The sequence below is a fragment of the Vidua macroura genome, chromosome Z (genome assembly GCF_024509145.1).
Source record: "Vidua macroura isolate BioBank_ID:100142 chromosome Z, ASM2450914v1, whole genome shotgun sequence".
NCBI classification, from domain to species: domain Eukaryota; kingdom Metazoa; phylum Chordata; class Aves; order Passeriformes; family Viduidae; genus Vidua; species Vidua macroura.
In genome coordinates, this window is record NC_071611.1 from 1,533,060 (window position 1) to 1,548,259 (window position 15,200).

Sequence of the window (15,200 nt, forward strand, 5' to 3'; positions counted from 1 at the left end):
TTTCCTTGCTTTTTTGGGCAAAGCCGGAGCAAGCGGCGTCTCTCTCCCTTCCCCCCACCTTTATTTTATCCCCCTTTTTTTTTTTTTTTTTTTTCCCCTCCAATTTCTTCTGAGTTTTGATTTTTTTTTCTTTTCAATTCGATTTTTCTGTAAATTTTCTCGCAGCGGGCGGAGGCGCGGCCGGCGCATCCCCCCGCGGGAGGCGGCGGGACCCGCGGCCCCAGCGCGGAGACTGGCGCATGCCACAGCCCGCCTCGGCTCCGCTGCCCCCCGCCGCTGCCCCCCGCCGCCGCCGCATCCCGCCTGCCGGCCCCTTCATGCTCGGCGGACGACATGCCCGTTTTGTAGCCGGGGGCCCCTCCTCTCGTCCCGCATGTTCAGGACCAAACGCTCGGTGCTCGTCCGGCGGCTCTGGCGGAGCCGCGCGCCCGGCGGCGAGGAGGAGGAGGAGGCGGCGGCGGGCGAGCCCGGCGCGGCGGCGGCGGTGGCCGAGCCCCGGGCGCACTTGGGCGGGGGGCGCGGGTGCTGCCCGGGCAAGGCGGGCCGCGGCGGGCGGGCGGCGGCGGGCGCGGAGGCGGAACTGAAGGCGCTGACCCACGCCGTGCTGAAGCGGCTGAAGGAGCGGCAGCTGGAGGGGCTGCTGCACGCCGTGGAGTCCCGCGGCGGGGCGCGGACCCCCTGCCTGCTGCTGCCCGCCAAGGCCGACTCTCGGCTGGGACAGCACTGGTACCCGCTGCCCGTGCTGCTCTGCAAGGTGTTCCGCTGGCCCGACCTCCGCCACTGCTCCGAAGTGAAGCGGCTATGTTGCTGTGAATCCTACGGCAAGGCTCACTCCGAGCTCGTCTGCTGCAACCCGCACCACCTCAGCCGGCTCTGCGAGCTAGGTACGGCGGTGGGGATGTCAGGGGGTGAGGGGGATGCAGGGGGGCTGGAGGGGTCGCAGGGGCTGGAGGGGTTAGAGGTGTGTAGGGCTTGGAGGGGTGTAGGAATACAGGGGAATGGCGGTCACACAAGGTTGCAGGGGATTCAGGGGTGCAGGGGCTGGAGGGCATGCAAGAGATGGAGGAGATGCAGCGGCGCGGGGGCTGGCGGTGTGCAGGGGATGGACGGGATTACAGGGATGTGGGGAATGGAGGGGATGGGGGTGCAGGGGATGGAGAGGATGCAGGGGTGCAGGGGCTAGGGACGATCCAGGGGCTCGAGGTGTGCAGGAGTTGGAGGGCGTGCAGGGGGTACATGTATGGAGGGGATACAGGGATACGTGGATGCAGCCCCACTCACCTCCCGGCCCGCAAAACTTTTTTTTCCCTTCTGGAGGGAAAAAAACCAGAACCAAACCAAACCAAAATCAACCCACAACAAACAACAAAACCCAGAACACGCACAAAAACTTTCCGTTGCCGTGGTTTGTGTATTTCCTTTTTGTATTTAGGGGAGGGGGCGACGCCCCCACCTCCGGGACCCCCTCCCCTCCCGGGGGCCCCGGCGCTGCCTCCCCGCCGTCCCCGCGCGGTGCCGGGGGATTAAGGGCCGGGCGGCCCCGGCGCTGCCGCGGCTCCGCCGAGCCAAGGAGGCCCCGATCAGACAGCCCGAGCGGCAGATAGCAGGGAGACTGGCGCCAGACGGCCCCTTTTGTTTATCTGACAGCTAAATATCAAGGCAATCACCGCCTCGCTGCCCTGCCTCCAACCCCCAGAGCTAAGACAAACAGTTTTGCTAAAAGAATGCCACTGTTATCATAAGTTCCTATCTTTTTTCTCTCTCTCTTTTTTTTTTCTTTCTCATGGCTCTGCCTTTATTTTCTCTGTACTTCTCTAATTCCAGAGTCTCCCCCTCCACCCTACTCCAGATATCCAATGGATTTTCTCAAACCAACTGGTAAGTGGATTTTTTTCAATGCAAGTGTAAGAGATAAAAAATGGCAAAACAGCTCCTTTATCGGTGAAACAGTCTGCTGCCTTTGTCATGCATTTTGCTTTTGGGTTGCTTGTGTGCTTCTGTGCCTCCTGCTACCCCAGTAAGAATTAACATATAATTTGTCTAAGCCACCTTGTGAACAAAGTAGGGCTTTAAAACTCTGGCAGTAAACTTCAGAAGAGATTGCAGTTCAGTGCAGGCCTGTGCTGCTTGAGTCAGCCAGGAAAACCATAGGCTCCAGTTGGAAACGGCAGTGCTTCTGCACTCCTGGGTGAATTTTTAGGGATTTAGGTTGGGATCCAGCACAGCATCTCCCTGATGCCTGGGAATCCCAGTGAACCTTGACAGATGGACTGGTCGGTTAGAAATCTCTCTAAGTTTTATAGGAGCCTAAAACTACCTCATCAGGTTGGAAAAAAAAAAAAAGGGAAAAGAGTTTGAAAAGTTATTTTCTTAACCTTTTTTAAATTTAAATTTCCTAGCACCACTGTGTGCATGCCTGTCGCTTGTAATTGAATGTCAGGGTGCCAGGGGAGAAGCCCATTTGAGGCTGGCACCAGCTCTTTTGCGGTTGTCTGCATAAACTCTTGGTTGGCAGCGAGCTCGCCGGGTGTGAGATAAATGAGGCTGGGAGAAGGAGGAGAGGTGGGGAGAGTCGGAAACGCGGGGAGCTCGGGAGGAGCAGCTCCTGGCTTCCTGAGGATTAGTGGCTCTGGAGTGGGCTGGAGCACGGTGGTCTCTGTGGTCGCGTCCCGCGGTCGTGGCAGACAGGGGAGGCACGGCACTGCAGGGTGGCGAGGGTGGATACACAGATATTTCTGAAGAAAAGTATCAGATTGTTTGGTTGGGGTTTCTTGGCTAAAAGAACAGCGCCTGTGAAATTACCTCTCCGCAGGGTCTCAGGGCTAAAAGAAACCCCAGCCTTGAGGCTGCTCTGGTGTGGTGGTGGGGTCTCATTCTGCTAACTGCTCCTCAGATGCTGGACTGTTGTTTTCCCCCTCTGCAAACTCTTTGGGAACACTAATGAGTCTTTTTTTTTGCCTTGCGGAAATAAAGAAAGCTGTTTAACACACAATTGGGTTGCAAAGCATGAACTATCTTGACTTGGTGTGAAAAAAACAGGAGATAAGGGCTCATGAATGAAAGAGGGACATCGGGAGTAGGTTCAGCATCCACAGCATGTGCTGGGATGCAGAAGGGTTGTTCTGTAATAGACTCTGAGGGTCTTCTGGGTCATGAAGTTTTGTGGGTTTTGCATAATTTTGGCTGCATCCCTGCAGTGCTCCCCCAAAAGTTCCTATTTTTTTGCCTTTATGGCTTTTCTCTGCACTCATTGATGATCCTGGCATGGGATGCAAAGGGGGTTTGGAGCTGGAGGAGAGAAGGGTTAAAGCTTGGTTTTGGTTTCCTGTAAAGATGTTAGGATAAAGTCTATTAGCAGGATTTAAACATCCAATCTGCCTCTGCCAGGATCTCATTTTCAGTTAGCCGAATGATATATTTATTCATTAGCAAGTGTTGACATAAGGTAGCAAAATGTGTGTAAACAGAAAAGCCGCAGAACATGAATGTGCCATTTCGAAAGGAAAAGTTATTCCTATCGGCCAATAGGAAGTGATTAACGCTGCCCATCGGAAACACAGAAACGACTGGGTTACTCACCAAAAAGTCCTCCTTTTTTTCCTTTTTGAAAGAAAAATCCACTTGGCAGCTGAGCTCTGACTAACGGGGCTGTGACAGGCACCAGCGGAGCCTGGAAGTCTGTGATGGCAGGTGGGTTTTGCAAGCTCAGGGTTTCTCAGCATTTCCTCTGCAGGGGGACTGAGGGCTTCCCATCCCAGCCTTGGTGCCATCTCCTGTGGCAGCTCCCCACCTGCATGTTGAGAGCTGTGGGAAGGTGTGAGGATTTTTTTATCTGGCTAGTGCCCATCAGCCGCCTTCTCACCTGGGGCCTTGGGTGGGAACAGTCTCTGTGTTTAGGCTCTGCCAGTGGGGCTGCGAATGTGCATCCAGCAGGAAAGGTTTGCTTTTCCATCAAGCATGATAGTGGTAGTAAAAGTTAAGTGTTTAGCACTATGTCTTGTAAGTGCTTCATATGGAGAGACAGGCAGATAATAACCCTCGACTGGTGTGGGCTCTGGCAGAGGTTGCCAGATCAGAGAATCAAAAAAAAAAGATTTTGTTGGAAGGAACCCTAAAGACCATTTAGTCCAGCCCTCCTGCAATGAGCAGGAACATCTTCAACTAGACCAGGTTACTCTGAGTCCCATCCAGCCTGGCCATGAATGTTTCTGGGTTGGGGGGGTCTACCATCCCTCTGGGCAACCTGTGCCAGTGCCTCACCACTGCCTTCATTAACCATTTCTCTCTTCAATCTTGTCTAAATCTCTCTTCTCTTTTTGTTTAAAAACCTTGACCAATGGGGATTAAATCAGTTTTTCTGGAGGTGATGGAGGCTGAGGCAGGCTGCATTGCAGGCTGTAGGAAAGCAGGCATGGACAAAGAGCTGGGAATCTGCTGCAGGCAATGAAATGCCACATCAGACTGTGTTGGTAGGATAGATCTGGTATTTGTGTGCTTGTCATAGAGCAGAAAGATGTGCCCTTGATGGCTGAGTTACCTGAGGGAAGGCTGTGGGTCAGCCTGGCTTGCTCATTCATAGAATCCCAGAATGGTTTGGCTTGGAATGACCTTAAAAGTCATCTTGCTCCAACCCCCTGCCTTGGACAGGGACTCCTTCCACTACACCAGGTTGCTGCAAGCCACCTCCAGCCTCGTCTTGGACACGTCCAGGGATGGGGGGAACTTTTGTCAAGGAGAGGACTTTCCCTCTTCCTCTCACACGGGATGCTGGCAGGGATGGATGATGGAGGTGTGTGGGTGCTTGGCATTCCTAATATCCCTGCTGGAGCTTGCAGCTGTGCTGAAAGTGAAGTGGATAGTAGCACCCTCAAATAATTCAGTCAGATTTTTGACTGAGCTTTAAGTGGGACAAGTGGCTCCGTGGTGCTCCAGCGTGACTGGACTTGGTGGTGCTGGTGTATGAGAGTGCAGGAAGCTCACTGAGATATCTCTGTGGGGCTGAATGCCCTCCTGTGGTGTCAGCTTTCAGGGGAGCTGGAGGTTTGGCAGCTCCCAGGAGCTATTTGACACCTTGTAAGGTTGGGCTGGTGGCCACAAGGAATAATTGTGTGTCTCCGCAATGGTTTCATGCTGTGGGAAGGCAGCGTGGGGAGGAGACTGATGCGCACCAGGCTTGGACAAATGTCTGATCCTCCACCTCTCTGGTGCTGAAGGTAAAACGAGCCCCAGTGCACCTTACTAATGAGAGCCCCGGGCAGCTCTGTGGGTGGTGGGACGAGGGCAACAATGAATCCAGCCACACACAGGGCATGGGGGGTTCTGCCTTTGGGCTCATCCCACACCTGACTCTCCTGGTCGGTCTGGAGTTGAGCCGCAGCAGGCCCTGAGTTTTGGAAAGGGAATTCCGGGGGTGATTCGTGGATGAGGGGAATTGGTCTTTTAGGTGATGGGGCATGGGAAGGGAGCTGAGGAAGAAGTGTGGTGGCGCATCGCCCCATTGCTAGGGTTATGTGTTTGAAGTTTGGATAGGAATCTGTCCTGCCTGATGCGGTAACAGAGAACCTGGTCACGTATGATCTCTACAGCAAGACAATTATGTCCCTTATCTGCAGGAACTCCTCAGGGTGCTGTAGCTGCAGGCACAGGGAGCCCAGGGCAGGGCAGAGTGGCCCAGCCTGTGTTCAGAAAGCATCTGTAGCTCAAGCGGTGGAAGTGATCACAGGAGAATGGTGGGGAAATCTCCTGTCTGGACTAGAAAGAGTTAAAAGAAAGTAAAAACCCTATTTCTTTAAAGCAGAGAAAGCACGACAAGGCATTTAGGGAGCGTATCATATACAGTATTTCACAAGTAAGTCTATTTCCTGTCTGCCCTATTGTTTTCAGTTTGATTAAGTATATCCTGTTAAACTGTATATTCCTGTTAAGGCTTTTACTTTACTGTGATAAAATGAGGTTATGCAGACAGGAATTTCTTATTCACTGGTATTTCAGGGGTGGGATCCGGCAGAGTTGCTTTATCAGTAGGGAGAAAATCATCTTGGCTCTCCTGGTGGTGGCCCTTGCTTTGGGGTACAAATGTGGGCGAAATGAGGGCCAAATTTGGTGAAACCCAAAGTCCCTCAGGACCAGAAGTCTGCATGAACTTCACAGGTCTTCTCATGCTTTTTCTTCAGCATGTGGTCCCACAGGGTAGTGACCAAAAAGTTGGAGTTGTTCTGTAGGACCTGGAGATCAATGCTGGCTTCTGACTGTTGTCTCCTAGAGGAGCAGGCTTAGGATACAGAGGTCCAAATCTTGATCTCCAGCACCTGCATGCATCAGGAGAAACCTCTAAAGGAGCAGCCAATCTTACCCTGCCCTTTGGTGGTGCACAGAGGAGTGGGTCCCGTTGCCCAGGAGGTGGCAATGAGGTCTGCCAGCTGCTGGTGGTGACGAAACTTGAGCGGGGCACCACAAAATCAGCCTGTTCACTGCAGAAGGGCAGCAATGAGACGTTTCCCTTTCTGTTCCCATTTTGGTGAGTTACAGGTTTTGACTAAATCGGGTGCATAAAGCCACGATTTAAGCATTTTTGGAAGCTCGCTTGCATCAGAACGGCGACATCCTTGATCTCCTTAGCCGGTGACTTGTCCAGAGAGGTGGCAGCCAGCCTGTAATTTCTGCCAGCCTATAATCAGCGCTGGCTGGTGATGAAGCACAGCCTTGACTGAGACAACGAGTTAGGGTGGATGCTTCTTGATGAACTACCGTCTCTGCACGGACAATTAGTAATCGCTTCCTGCTAAGCCCTTTGGAATGTGTGTTCTGCTTGGGGCGATGCTGGGAGCCTGCAAAGAACCACCTATATACTAACTTTTTTTTCTTTTTTTTTTTTTTTTTTTCTCTTCCTCTGCTCCAGCAGATTGTCCAGACTCTGTGCCTTCCTCCACTGAAACAGGGGGAACTAATTGTCTAGCCCCTGGGGGGCTCTCAGGTAAGACATCTCTTGCTGCCCTTGATCTTGGCCGTGGGTCGTGTTGGCTGGGGGTGCTGACAAAAGGTGAAGTGGTGCTGGGGGAGTTTTGGGAATGCACATCACTGAGAAGGGCGTGCTCAGAGCGGGAGTTGGGTTTAATTTCAGTAGCAGCCGCGTACCTGTTGTGCAGAGGATGTGCTGAAATCCCAGACAAGGTTCTCCATCCCTGAATGTGTCTGTACTTCCTTTGGATTCCAGCCTTATGCTCCATTCATTTTTGGGCTAAGGCAGGAAGAGGCAAAAGGACTGAGGCAGGGGAAGGCTAAGCAATGTTTGTTAACCATTCATTCAGGTGTGTGGATTATGGGCGTAGGTGCAGTCGTACCTTAAAGAAGGATTTGGTGACTCGGTGGTGGGGGCATCTCTTGTCTCTGGGATGAGAGCCCTGCTCAGGTTTTGCTCATGGTAAGGTCACCAGCATCCCACATCTGATGCACAAGGCTCATGGTGCCTGGGGAGGAAAGGTGACCTGTTTTTTTATAGAGGATGTTGCAGAGAGAGCTGGTGATGTTTTTGTACCCCTTCCTGATAGATTCAGTGATTTCCATTGTTTTCCTCTTTGCCATCTCCTTCAGCCTCCAGTTGCTGTTAGAGGATGGAGGCTTGTAAGGTACTTTCTCCACTCCTCTTGGAGTTTGTGCAGAGACAAAGAGCAGTTTGGGCTGGAAAGGACCTTTGAAGGTCATCTAGCCCAACTCCCAACCCCATTTCCAAGGCGTGATGTCGCCAGCACCTCATCTTCCACCCCAGACTGGCCACCTCAGTGTCTGTACCAGGATTAAAGCGTCTGAAACCATGTACCTGCAGGTACTGGCTGATGTTTGAAGGTGCTTGCCTTTGTGGGGATGTCTCCTTGATTTATGATTTATTCATCACCCTGAAACTGGAATTCGGAATTAGGTCGGCGGCGGCTGCACGCGCGCGTGCATCTGCCCCTGCCTCTCTCCAGGAATTGCGTTTGGTGTGGATGTGATGTCTTTAAGTGAGCCTTGTTTGTTTTTCTTTGGGTGTAATATATACCCTGTCTGTTATTTGAGAGGGGAGCATATTGTTTGTTCAAAGGCCCTAATGAGAATTAATCAAACGAAGGGGGAGAGGGAACAGGAAAACTTGTTGCTGTTTGGTTTTTTTTTTTTTTTCCTAAAGGCAGAAGGATTTGCGTGGGTTTTTTTTTGGTTTTTTTTTTGGTTTTTTTTTTTTTTACCATTGGAGCCTATAGCTTCAGGGAATTAAAAAAAAAAAAAAGACTGTAGAAAGAAAAAAAACAAGAAGCAAAACAACACAATAAGGATGTTGTTAGATCTTCTTTTTTTTTTTTTTTTTTTTCCTTTTTCCTCCTGATGTACACCCATTGCAGAGGGGAGGAGAGAGTTCAGTTCCACAGGATACCACATGAAATAAGCAGAGGAAGTACTCGCTTTTAAAAGGGGGCTTTCTGTAAGGTTCAGCCTATTGATAACATCTCGTCTGGCAGCTCTGCTCCCGAAGGGAAGGCAGGAGGTGGGGGCTTGGGCTGCAGGAAATAACATGGCTCGTTCCTGGTGCCTCCCAAAGGGCTGCGGGAAGGGGACCCCCTGGCTCCTTAACACTGAGCTTCTTCCCCAAATGAAAGCACATTTCCACGTGAAAGTACATTTTTAACTTACTTTATTCTATTGCTATTATTTCATTGGATTTTTTTTTTTTTTTTGGGTCTCCCTTATCAAAGGTTCCCCCCATCCCCAAGCCTGGAAACAGAACCTTTTTTACGATCATTAACCACTCTTTTTTCCTCCCCAAATGTAATTGTAGCCATTTAGTTTAATGAGGAGCTGATAGGAGAGTTGACTCTTGAAGGGATATGGTTAGCTACCCAAGCCCTGAAACAAAGCCGAATGCCTCCACATGAAAGAGCATTTGTTTTGAATTTGCTCTGATTTACTGGCATCTCCCTTCCGCGCGCAGAAGTGCAGTGCTGAAAATTCCCAACTGGAGAGACCCAGTCAAGAAAGGAAAATAAACGCACTTTGGAGCAATCCTCCAAAGCTCACTTTCTCCTCTTTTTTTTTTTTTTTTTCCTACCCCCTCCTGCATATTTTAGTTAGCAGAAGAGTGTGTTTGAAGAGGGCTTTAATGAGTTATTGGCAGGGTACATGGCCAGCACTTCGGCTTGGTCTTATCTGTGTTTGGGCAGATAGGGATGGGTGATGCTGGGTGGAGAATCCAGCATCCCTCCTCCCCTCCAGACCTGTACAGTGTTGGATTTGCAGCTCCTTGGTGAAAGGATGGCTTAAGAAAAGGCAAAAAAAAGAAAGTAATTATTTTGCTAATTTGGAAACTGCAGTGGCTGTGTGAGGAAAAAGTACATCACAGGTGGTTGTTGGTGGTGGTGGTGGGATCCTGCAGCACTGCAGCCTTTGGTCATTAGTGACGTGTGGTGGATGCTGGTGTAGCAGCAGGATCAGTAGACCTGCTCTGATGGTCTTAAACAGCAAGATTTGGCAAGGAAGATCACTCTCAGCACTAAAAATTTGGGAATGAGGCCAGCCTGGGGTTCACGGCCACTCCGGCAGGGAAATGCATGAAGAGAGGACGGTGGCAAGGGGAGCATTGAAGGGGCTCAAAGCAAGTGTCCTTGCAGCTCTCTGTGAGGAGACTTTGATGAGGAGGAGTCTCAGATCAGCCACTGCTGGGGTCTGTCTCTCACTGGGACTGCAGGCAGTTGTGCTGATGGATACCAGAGGCTCTGGAGGACGTGTGGCAGGGGGAGCAGCGTTTCCCCCTTGTGATAAATACTCTGAGCTGCTCTTTCCTTCCCTCCCTCCCTCCCTCCCTCCCTCCCTCCCTCCCTCCCTCCCTCCCTCCCTCCCTCCCTCCCTCCCTCCTTCTTCTTTCTGTTCTCCTTCATGACCCAGGAATGCAATCCTGGGTAGTCCTTCAGGGCCATGCTGGTGTCCCCTTCTCATCCCACCTCTGCTCTCTCTTCCCCAGCTATCCCCTTCTCTGGCTGATGTACCCCTCGCTTCCCCTGAGGCACTGGCTCTCGCTTCTGTATTCTTGGCTTTATTTATTTTCTTATATCATCTTTATTTTTGTCGGTGGTCAGCCTGTGGGTAGGTCAGGACTCCTCGCTCACGGTTGCTCCCACTGACATGGCTGTGTTCAGGCATTACTAGCCAGATCCTTTCTGTCCTCAGTGTGGTTAAAGAGCAAAAATATCCCATTGGGGATAAAAATAATTCCCGTAAATAGGAGACAGAGGGTGGTTTTCCTGTATTTTGAGCTGACTTGCTCTCAGCAGATGTGTTTGGTTGTGACTTCTTTCAAACAAGCAGAGCCATGCTTGGAGTGCCTGAGGGTGGCTGGCCCACGGTTTGGTGGCATCAGGTTGGTGGGAGCCAAATTCCTGTACGACCCATGGAGAAGACCTGCTCCAAGGGTAGAAGTGAGCTGGTGGTGTTGGTGCTGGGTGTCCATGGAATGTGATCCACCAGCCCTGGACATCTCTGTCCTGGCCTGTGTGTGGCGTGGGACTGGTGGCTCTTGGCTGGTAGAAGGTCGTAGGGCCCACGGTGGGTGAGAGGTGGCCCTCCAGCAGGACAGGTGAATAGTGCTGGACCTGCTGGCAAAGCAAAGCTCTCAAGAAGTCCAGAGCTCGTCCTCACAGAGGGAGAGCAAGTTGAGCTGGCTTGCGTCCTCGCCACATCCACATTGAGGTTGTTCCTAAAATACCAAACCTGAGAGGTTATCTGGATTTTGGCCCAATTCTGCTGATTTGCCCAAACTCCGGAAGCACCTCAGGGTGTCCAAGAGCCAGTGGATGTTAAGTGATGGTGCTTGGTGGGTGCTGGATTAAGGTTCTGCAAGCCTTGAGGCTGGGAAACCAAAAAGGCTCTTCTGTGGCAGGCACAGACTCAGTTTCTCCCTCCCGACTCCACACCAAAAACGCAGGGAAAAGACTTCCCCGGGCTGGAAGAGCATTGGCATCGTTCCCTACTCTGGCTCTCTGTGCTGTGGGACCTTGTCTGGTTTAAGGGACCTCTTGGCTGATTGACATTTCATTCCAAAATTGCGGACAGGCCGGGAATGTTTCACTATGCCTCTGATCCCTGCTGGTATCTGCTCAACGGGGAAGAAGCACCTTGTCCAAATCCGGAGATATTTGCCCCCCAAAGCGGCTTCCCGTCGCTCTCCCCCTTGCCCATGTAAACAGGATCCTGTGCTGTTTCTCCGCCAGAGCCCTGCCTGTGTTTTCCCGTTCCCCCTACTTCCACCTCCCTCCCCTACGGAGTTTATAACCTCCTGTGAAATGCCTTTATTTACAAATTGGCATCCTATTATAATCTGAAATTGAGACATCTTCCTGTGGAACTAGGATTGTATATTTGTCCCAGGGATAAACAATTGCTTGGGAATTTTTTTTTTCTTTAAGTCACTTATTTTTGGTTTATTTTTGAGCTTACGTCGTTTTAATATTTTTTAATTTGCTTTGAGCGTCGCAGGGCGTTGCACCCTTTCCTTCCCAGCCTCACTGGGAGACATGACCCCCCTTGCTCCTTGCTTACCTAAAGACCACAGTCCCGTCCTGGAAAGGACAAGGTTATCAGGGGTTAATGCCAGGATGACAGCACTGGAGCCTCTGGAGCAGAGCAGGCTGCCTGCCAGACTAGGAGCCTCCCGGCTCGCCTCGCACATCATCTGACCGTGGCCGACTGGGAGGAGGGAGCTGGTGCTTGGCACTGACCCCGGGCTCTTGGCTTGGCCACCCGCTCCGGTTCCTTTGAGCCCCGTGAGGGCTTTTTTTTTTTTTTTTTTTTTTTTTTTTTAAGGGGGTTCTCACCCTGTGGGGACCCCCCGGGATTCTCCTCCCAGCTCCGGGCGTTTCGCCGATTAATATCCTTCCAAAGCAAATAGAATCCATTTAATAATTACTTTCAAGTGCTCTAGAGCATCTTGAGCCTTTCCTAGATACTCTTGTACAATGTGTTTTATAAAAGAAATGATAGCAGAGGTGCTGCCCCCATTAGATAGTTTCAATCCATACCTGTACAGCTTCATTTATCCCATTTTTCCAGACGCCAGTAGATTTTCCCAGCCAAACAGTGCCTTTGGAACAGCTGATGACAAAATGCAGAAGACCCCAGAATCATCAAGTCCATCATAGTGGGGATGGTGGTGGGAACAGTGACGGGCGACCATGACAGGGTCCACCTGCGTTTTAATCCCACAACGTGGCACGTTTTAGGGAAGAACGAGGCTAGGAAGGTGAATTTTGGAAGTTGAGTGTCAGTTCAAACCGCGCTCCGCTCGCAGTAGCTGTCCCGATGAGCGCCGGCAACTTGATCACTGGGGACATTTAAAACTCGATGGGACAAAAACACTCGTAGAGGAGCAGCCCCGGGCTGGCAGGGATGTGGCTGCATCGTTTCCATCCCCACTGTCTGCCAGTGGGTATCGCTTACACTAAAGGAACCGGTAACATTAGCCACATGCATTTCCCTGCCATGAGCATGGGGGGATGCCTGTTTCCAGCCGTGGTGGCCAACACCCTGAACCTCCCCTGCTGGCTTACAACGGGGTGCAGCGCGTTTTAGGGTGCCCAGGAGGAAACTGTGCATAAGGACCCTGTTCCCAGCCCTCGTTGTGCTCCAGCAGGGTGACGGGCTGGGTGGTGGGTGGGTGCCAACCCCTCTGCCGTCCCCCGCCGGCGTGAATGACCCACGCCGCAGCCTGGCCGCCTGCCTACTGTCACAAAGGAGCTTCCTTCCCAGTTTATTTTCAGTGCTGGGATATTATTAACCGCTGAGGCACAGCCTCTGTTCTAACCACCCTCGCTTTTTGCCTAAATCGCTTTGTTTTCGCCCGCCGTCGGCGTGCCGGGGCCGCCGGCGTGGCCGTGGTGCCGCCGGGGTACCGGCTGCGTCATGGCTGCTGTTGAGGAACAGAGGGCACGGAGGAGCCTGATCCTGCACGGGGCTGAGGGCAGGCAAGGGAAGGAGCTCGGCGGCTCACAGGATTTCCGCCTGCTGTCTTTGGATTAGCCCCTAGGTTTTCTTTTTTTTTTTTTTTTTTACCCCTCTTCCTCTATTCTTAAACGCAACATCTTGGGTGTTGCTGTCTGCCTCTTCTCTACAAGTTATTTTACTTCTCTTTTTTTTTTTTTTTTTTTTCTTTTTTGGCCTTTTTCCTTCCATTTTCTTTTCCTGTTTTCTCTTTTTTTCCTTCTGTTTTCCTTCTTCTGCTTCTCCTTCTTTTTCTCCTTCTTCTCCTTCTTTTTCTCCTTCTTCTCCTCCTTCATTCTCTCCTCCTCTTTCTTCTTCTCCTTTTTTCCATATTCTTTCTTTTTTCTTCTTTTTCTTCTTCTACTTGTTTTCTTTCTTCTTCCTGTTTTCCATCTCCTTGTTTCCCTTCTTCTTTTATTTTCCTTCTTAATGCAAGAAAAGAGCTTTCCTGGGCAAGCATTGCAGGGATTTTCCATCTCCATCCAGGAGAGGGTGGGGGCTTGGATCCCCTGTGCACAGACCTGTTGCCACTCTTCGGGGGGGTCTTTGCCCACGGGCTCAAGTCATCAGTTCCAGAAAGCTCTTTCCAGAGTATTTTGTGCTGCTGGGGATGTGATGTGGTGATGTGGTGTTTGCTAACAGACAGCAAACTCTCATTTCTTTTTTCTTTTCTTTGTTGTTTTTCCTCTGTTTTTTTTTTTTTTTTTTTTTTTTTTTTTTTCCCTCCCTTCTTTTGGGTTGCCATTTAAATGCATGATGATAACTTTCACCCTGTTAATTAACAGGAAACATTGGGACAAGACAGGAAATTACATCAGTCTTTTATGAGGAAAGAGCCAAGAAAAAAAAAAGCAAGAAAACATAGTTATTAGTGAAAGGAAAGAAGTGCCAGGAGAGGGAAAAGAAAGAAAAAGAGAAAGAAGGAGGAAAAAACACTGTCTCATAGGCCCTGCTTTTCCAAGGGAGGCTGCTCCAGTACTTGATTTTATTTTTATTATGTTGAAAAATATTTGACTAGCAGGGTCACCTTTGCTTGAGCACGACGGTCCAGCTTCCCGAGGAATTTTTTTTATTTTATTTTCATGCTTTTTGTCAGCTTCCTTCCCCAAACTGTGAGGCCTAGGAAGCTCTTGGCCGGGAGACTAATTTTGGTTTGGCTGCTCAGCCCTTCAAATTGGTCCCCACCCAGTGTCATTATCTTGGTTTTAACTTGCAAGGGGAAAAAAAAAAAAAAAAAAAAAAAAAAAAAAAAAAAAAAAAAAACAACCAAGAAAAAACCACCCTGTAAGAGCTGGCTCAGCCCTTCTCTACCCTTTTAACCTTACTACATAAAAAAAACCTTCTGGCTTCAGCCTCCCTGGTTGGGTTGTGCTGGCAGTGCTGAAGCACCGTGGGCTGGTTGCAGGAGGTCCTGGTGATGCTCTTGGTGACACTCCCCGTGTGTGGTGACCTGTGCCTGCCTCCGTGGTGCCTTCCTCTTCCTCCCTCAGCCATCAAGGGGGATCCCTGTTGGGATGCTGGGGTTTGGTGAGCCAGCTTTGGGGGTGAAGTCCTGGCTCCCATGACTTTTCCCTGAGCATTTGGAAAGGCAGATTTTGCCATTAAAGGAATAATTCAGTACTGCTCAGGCTCTTAACCCTAGTTGCAAATATGTATCTTGCAGATGTATGTAATAAGTGAGACTGTAGATGGTTAAATATTGAGCAAAATCTAGTCAATCTCTATGTATAGGTTAAATACGTATGGAGATCATTTATTCAATATATTATATATATATAATTATGTAAGATATAGTCAGCATATCATGTATATATTCTATAGATATATAGGTTGAATATATTCAATATATTCATTGTGTACTGAATATGTTCCATATTTGTAATACCTACACAAGTTAAAGTGATTTTGTTCATAGAAACCAGAACTTCATCATAAGAGGTGACTTTCTGGTGGACAAACTCAGCTCTTAGGAAGGTGGTGGAAAATCAGGCATCCGTCACTTTTGCAAGTGGCGAGGTTGGCTGTGGATCCAGTGATTTTTGGTGATGGAAGGCCATGGGTCAAATTTATGGCTGATAAAAATTACCAGGTGTCACTGCTGAGGAGAAGCCCCCACCGTGGTGATTAATGCAAAATAATACCAGAGGAGTTGAGCGTCCGTTTGCACACTGGTGTGCAAGGTGAGGTTTTGAGTAGAAAAGCAG

General features: G+C 50.1%; 1 protein-coding gene across 2 annotated transcripts in view; it reads left to right on the plus strand.

Moving 5' to 3' along the window:
* The first annotated feature begins 285 nt into the window (after window positions 1–285).
* The window catches only part of SMAD7 (SMAD family member 7), a 23,318-nt gene continuing 8,403 nt past the window's right edge, over window positions 286–15,200 (plus strand). The window contains exons 1-3 of one of the 2 annotated variants that reach the window (XM_054003034.1): window positions 286–884; window positions 1,825–1,878; window positions 6,899–6,973. In XM_054003034.1, coding sequence (XP_053859009.1) covers window positions 374–884; window positions 1,825–1,878; window positions 6,899–6,973 — 640 coding nt within the window. In that variant the 5' untranslated portion in view covers window positions 286–373. The remainder of the gene's footprint in view (window positions 885–1,824; window positions 1,879–6,898; window positions 6,974–15,200) is intronic. The other variant, XM_054003033.1, reaches the window with a different exon arrangement.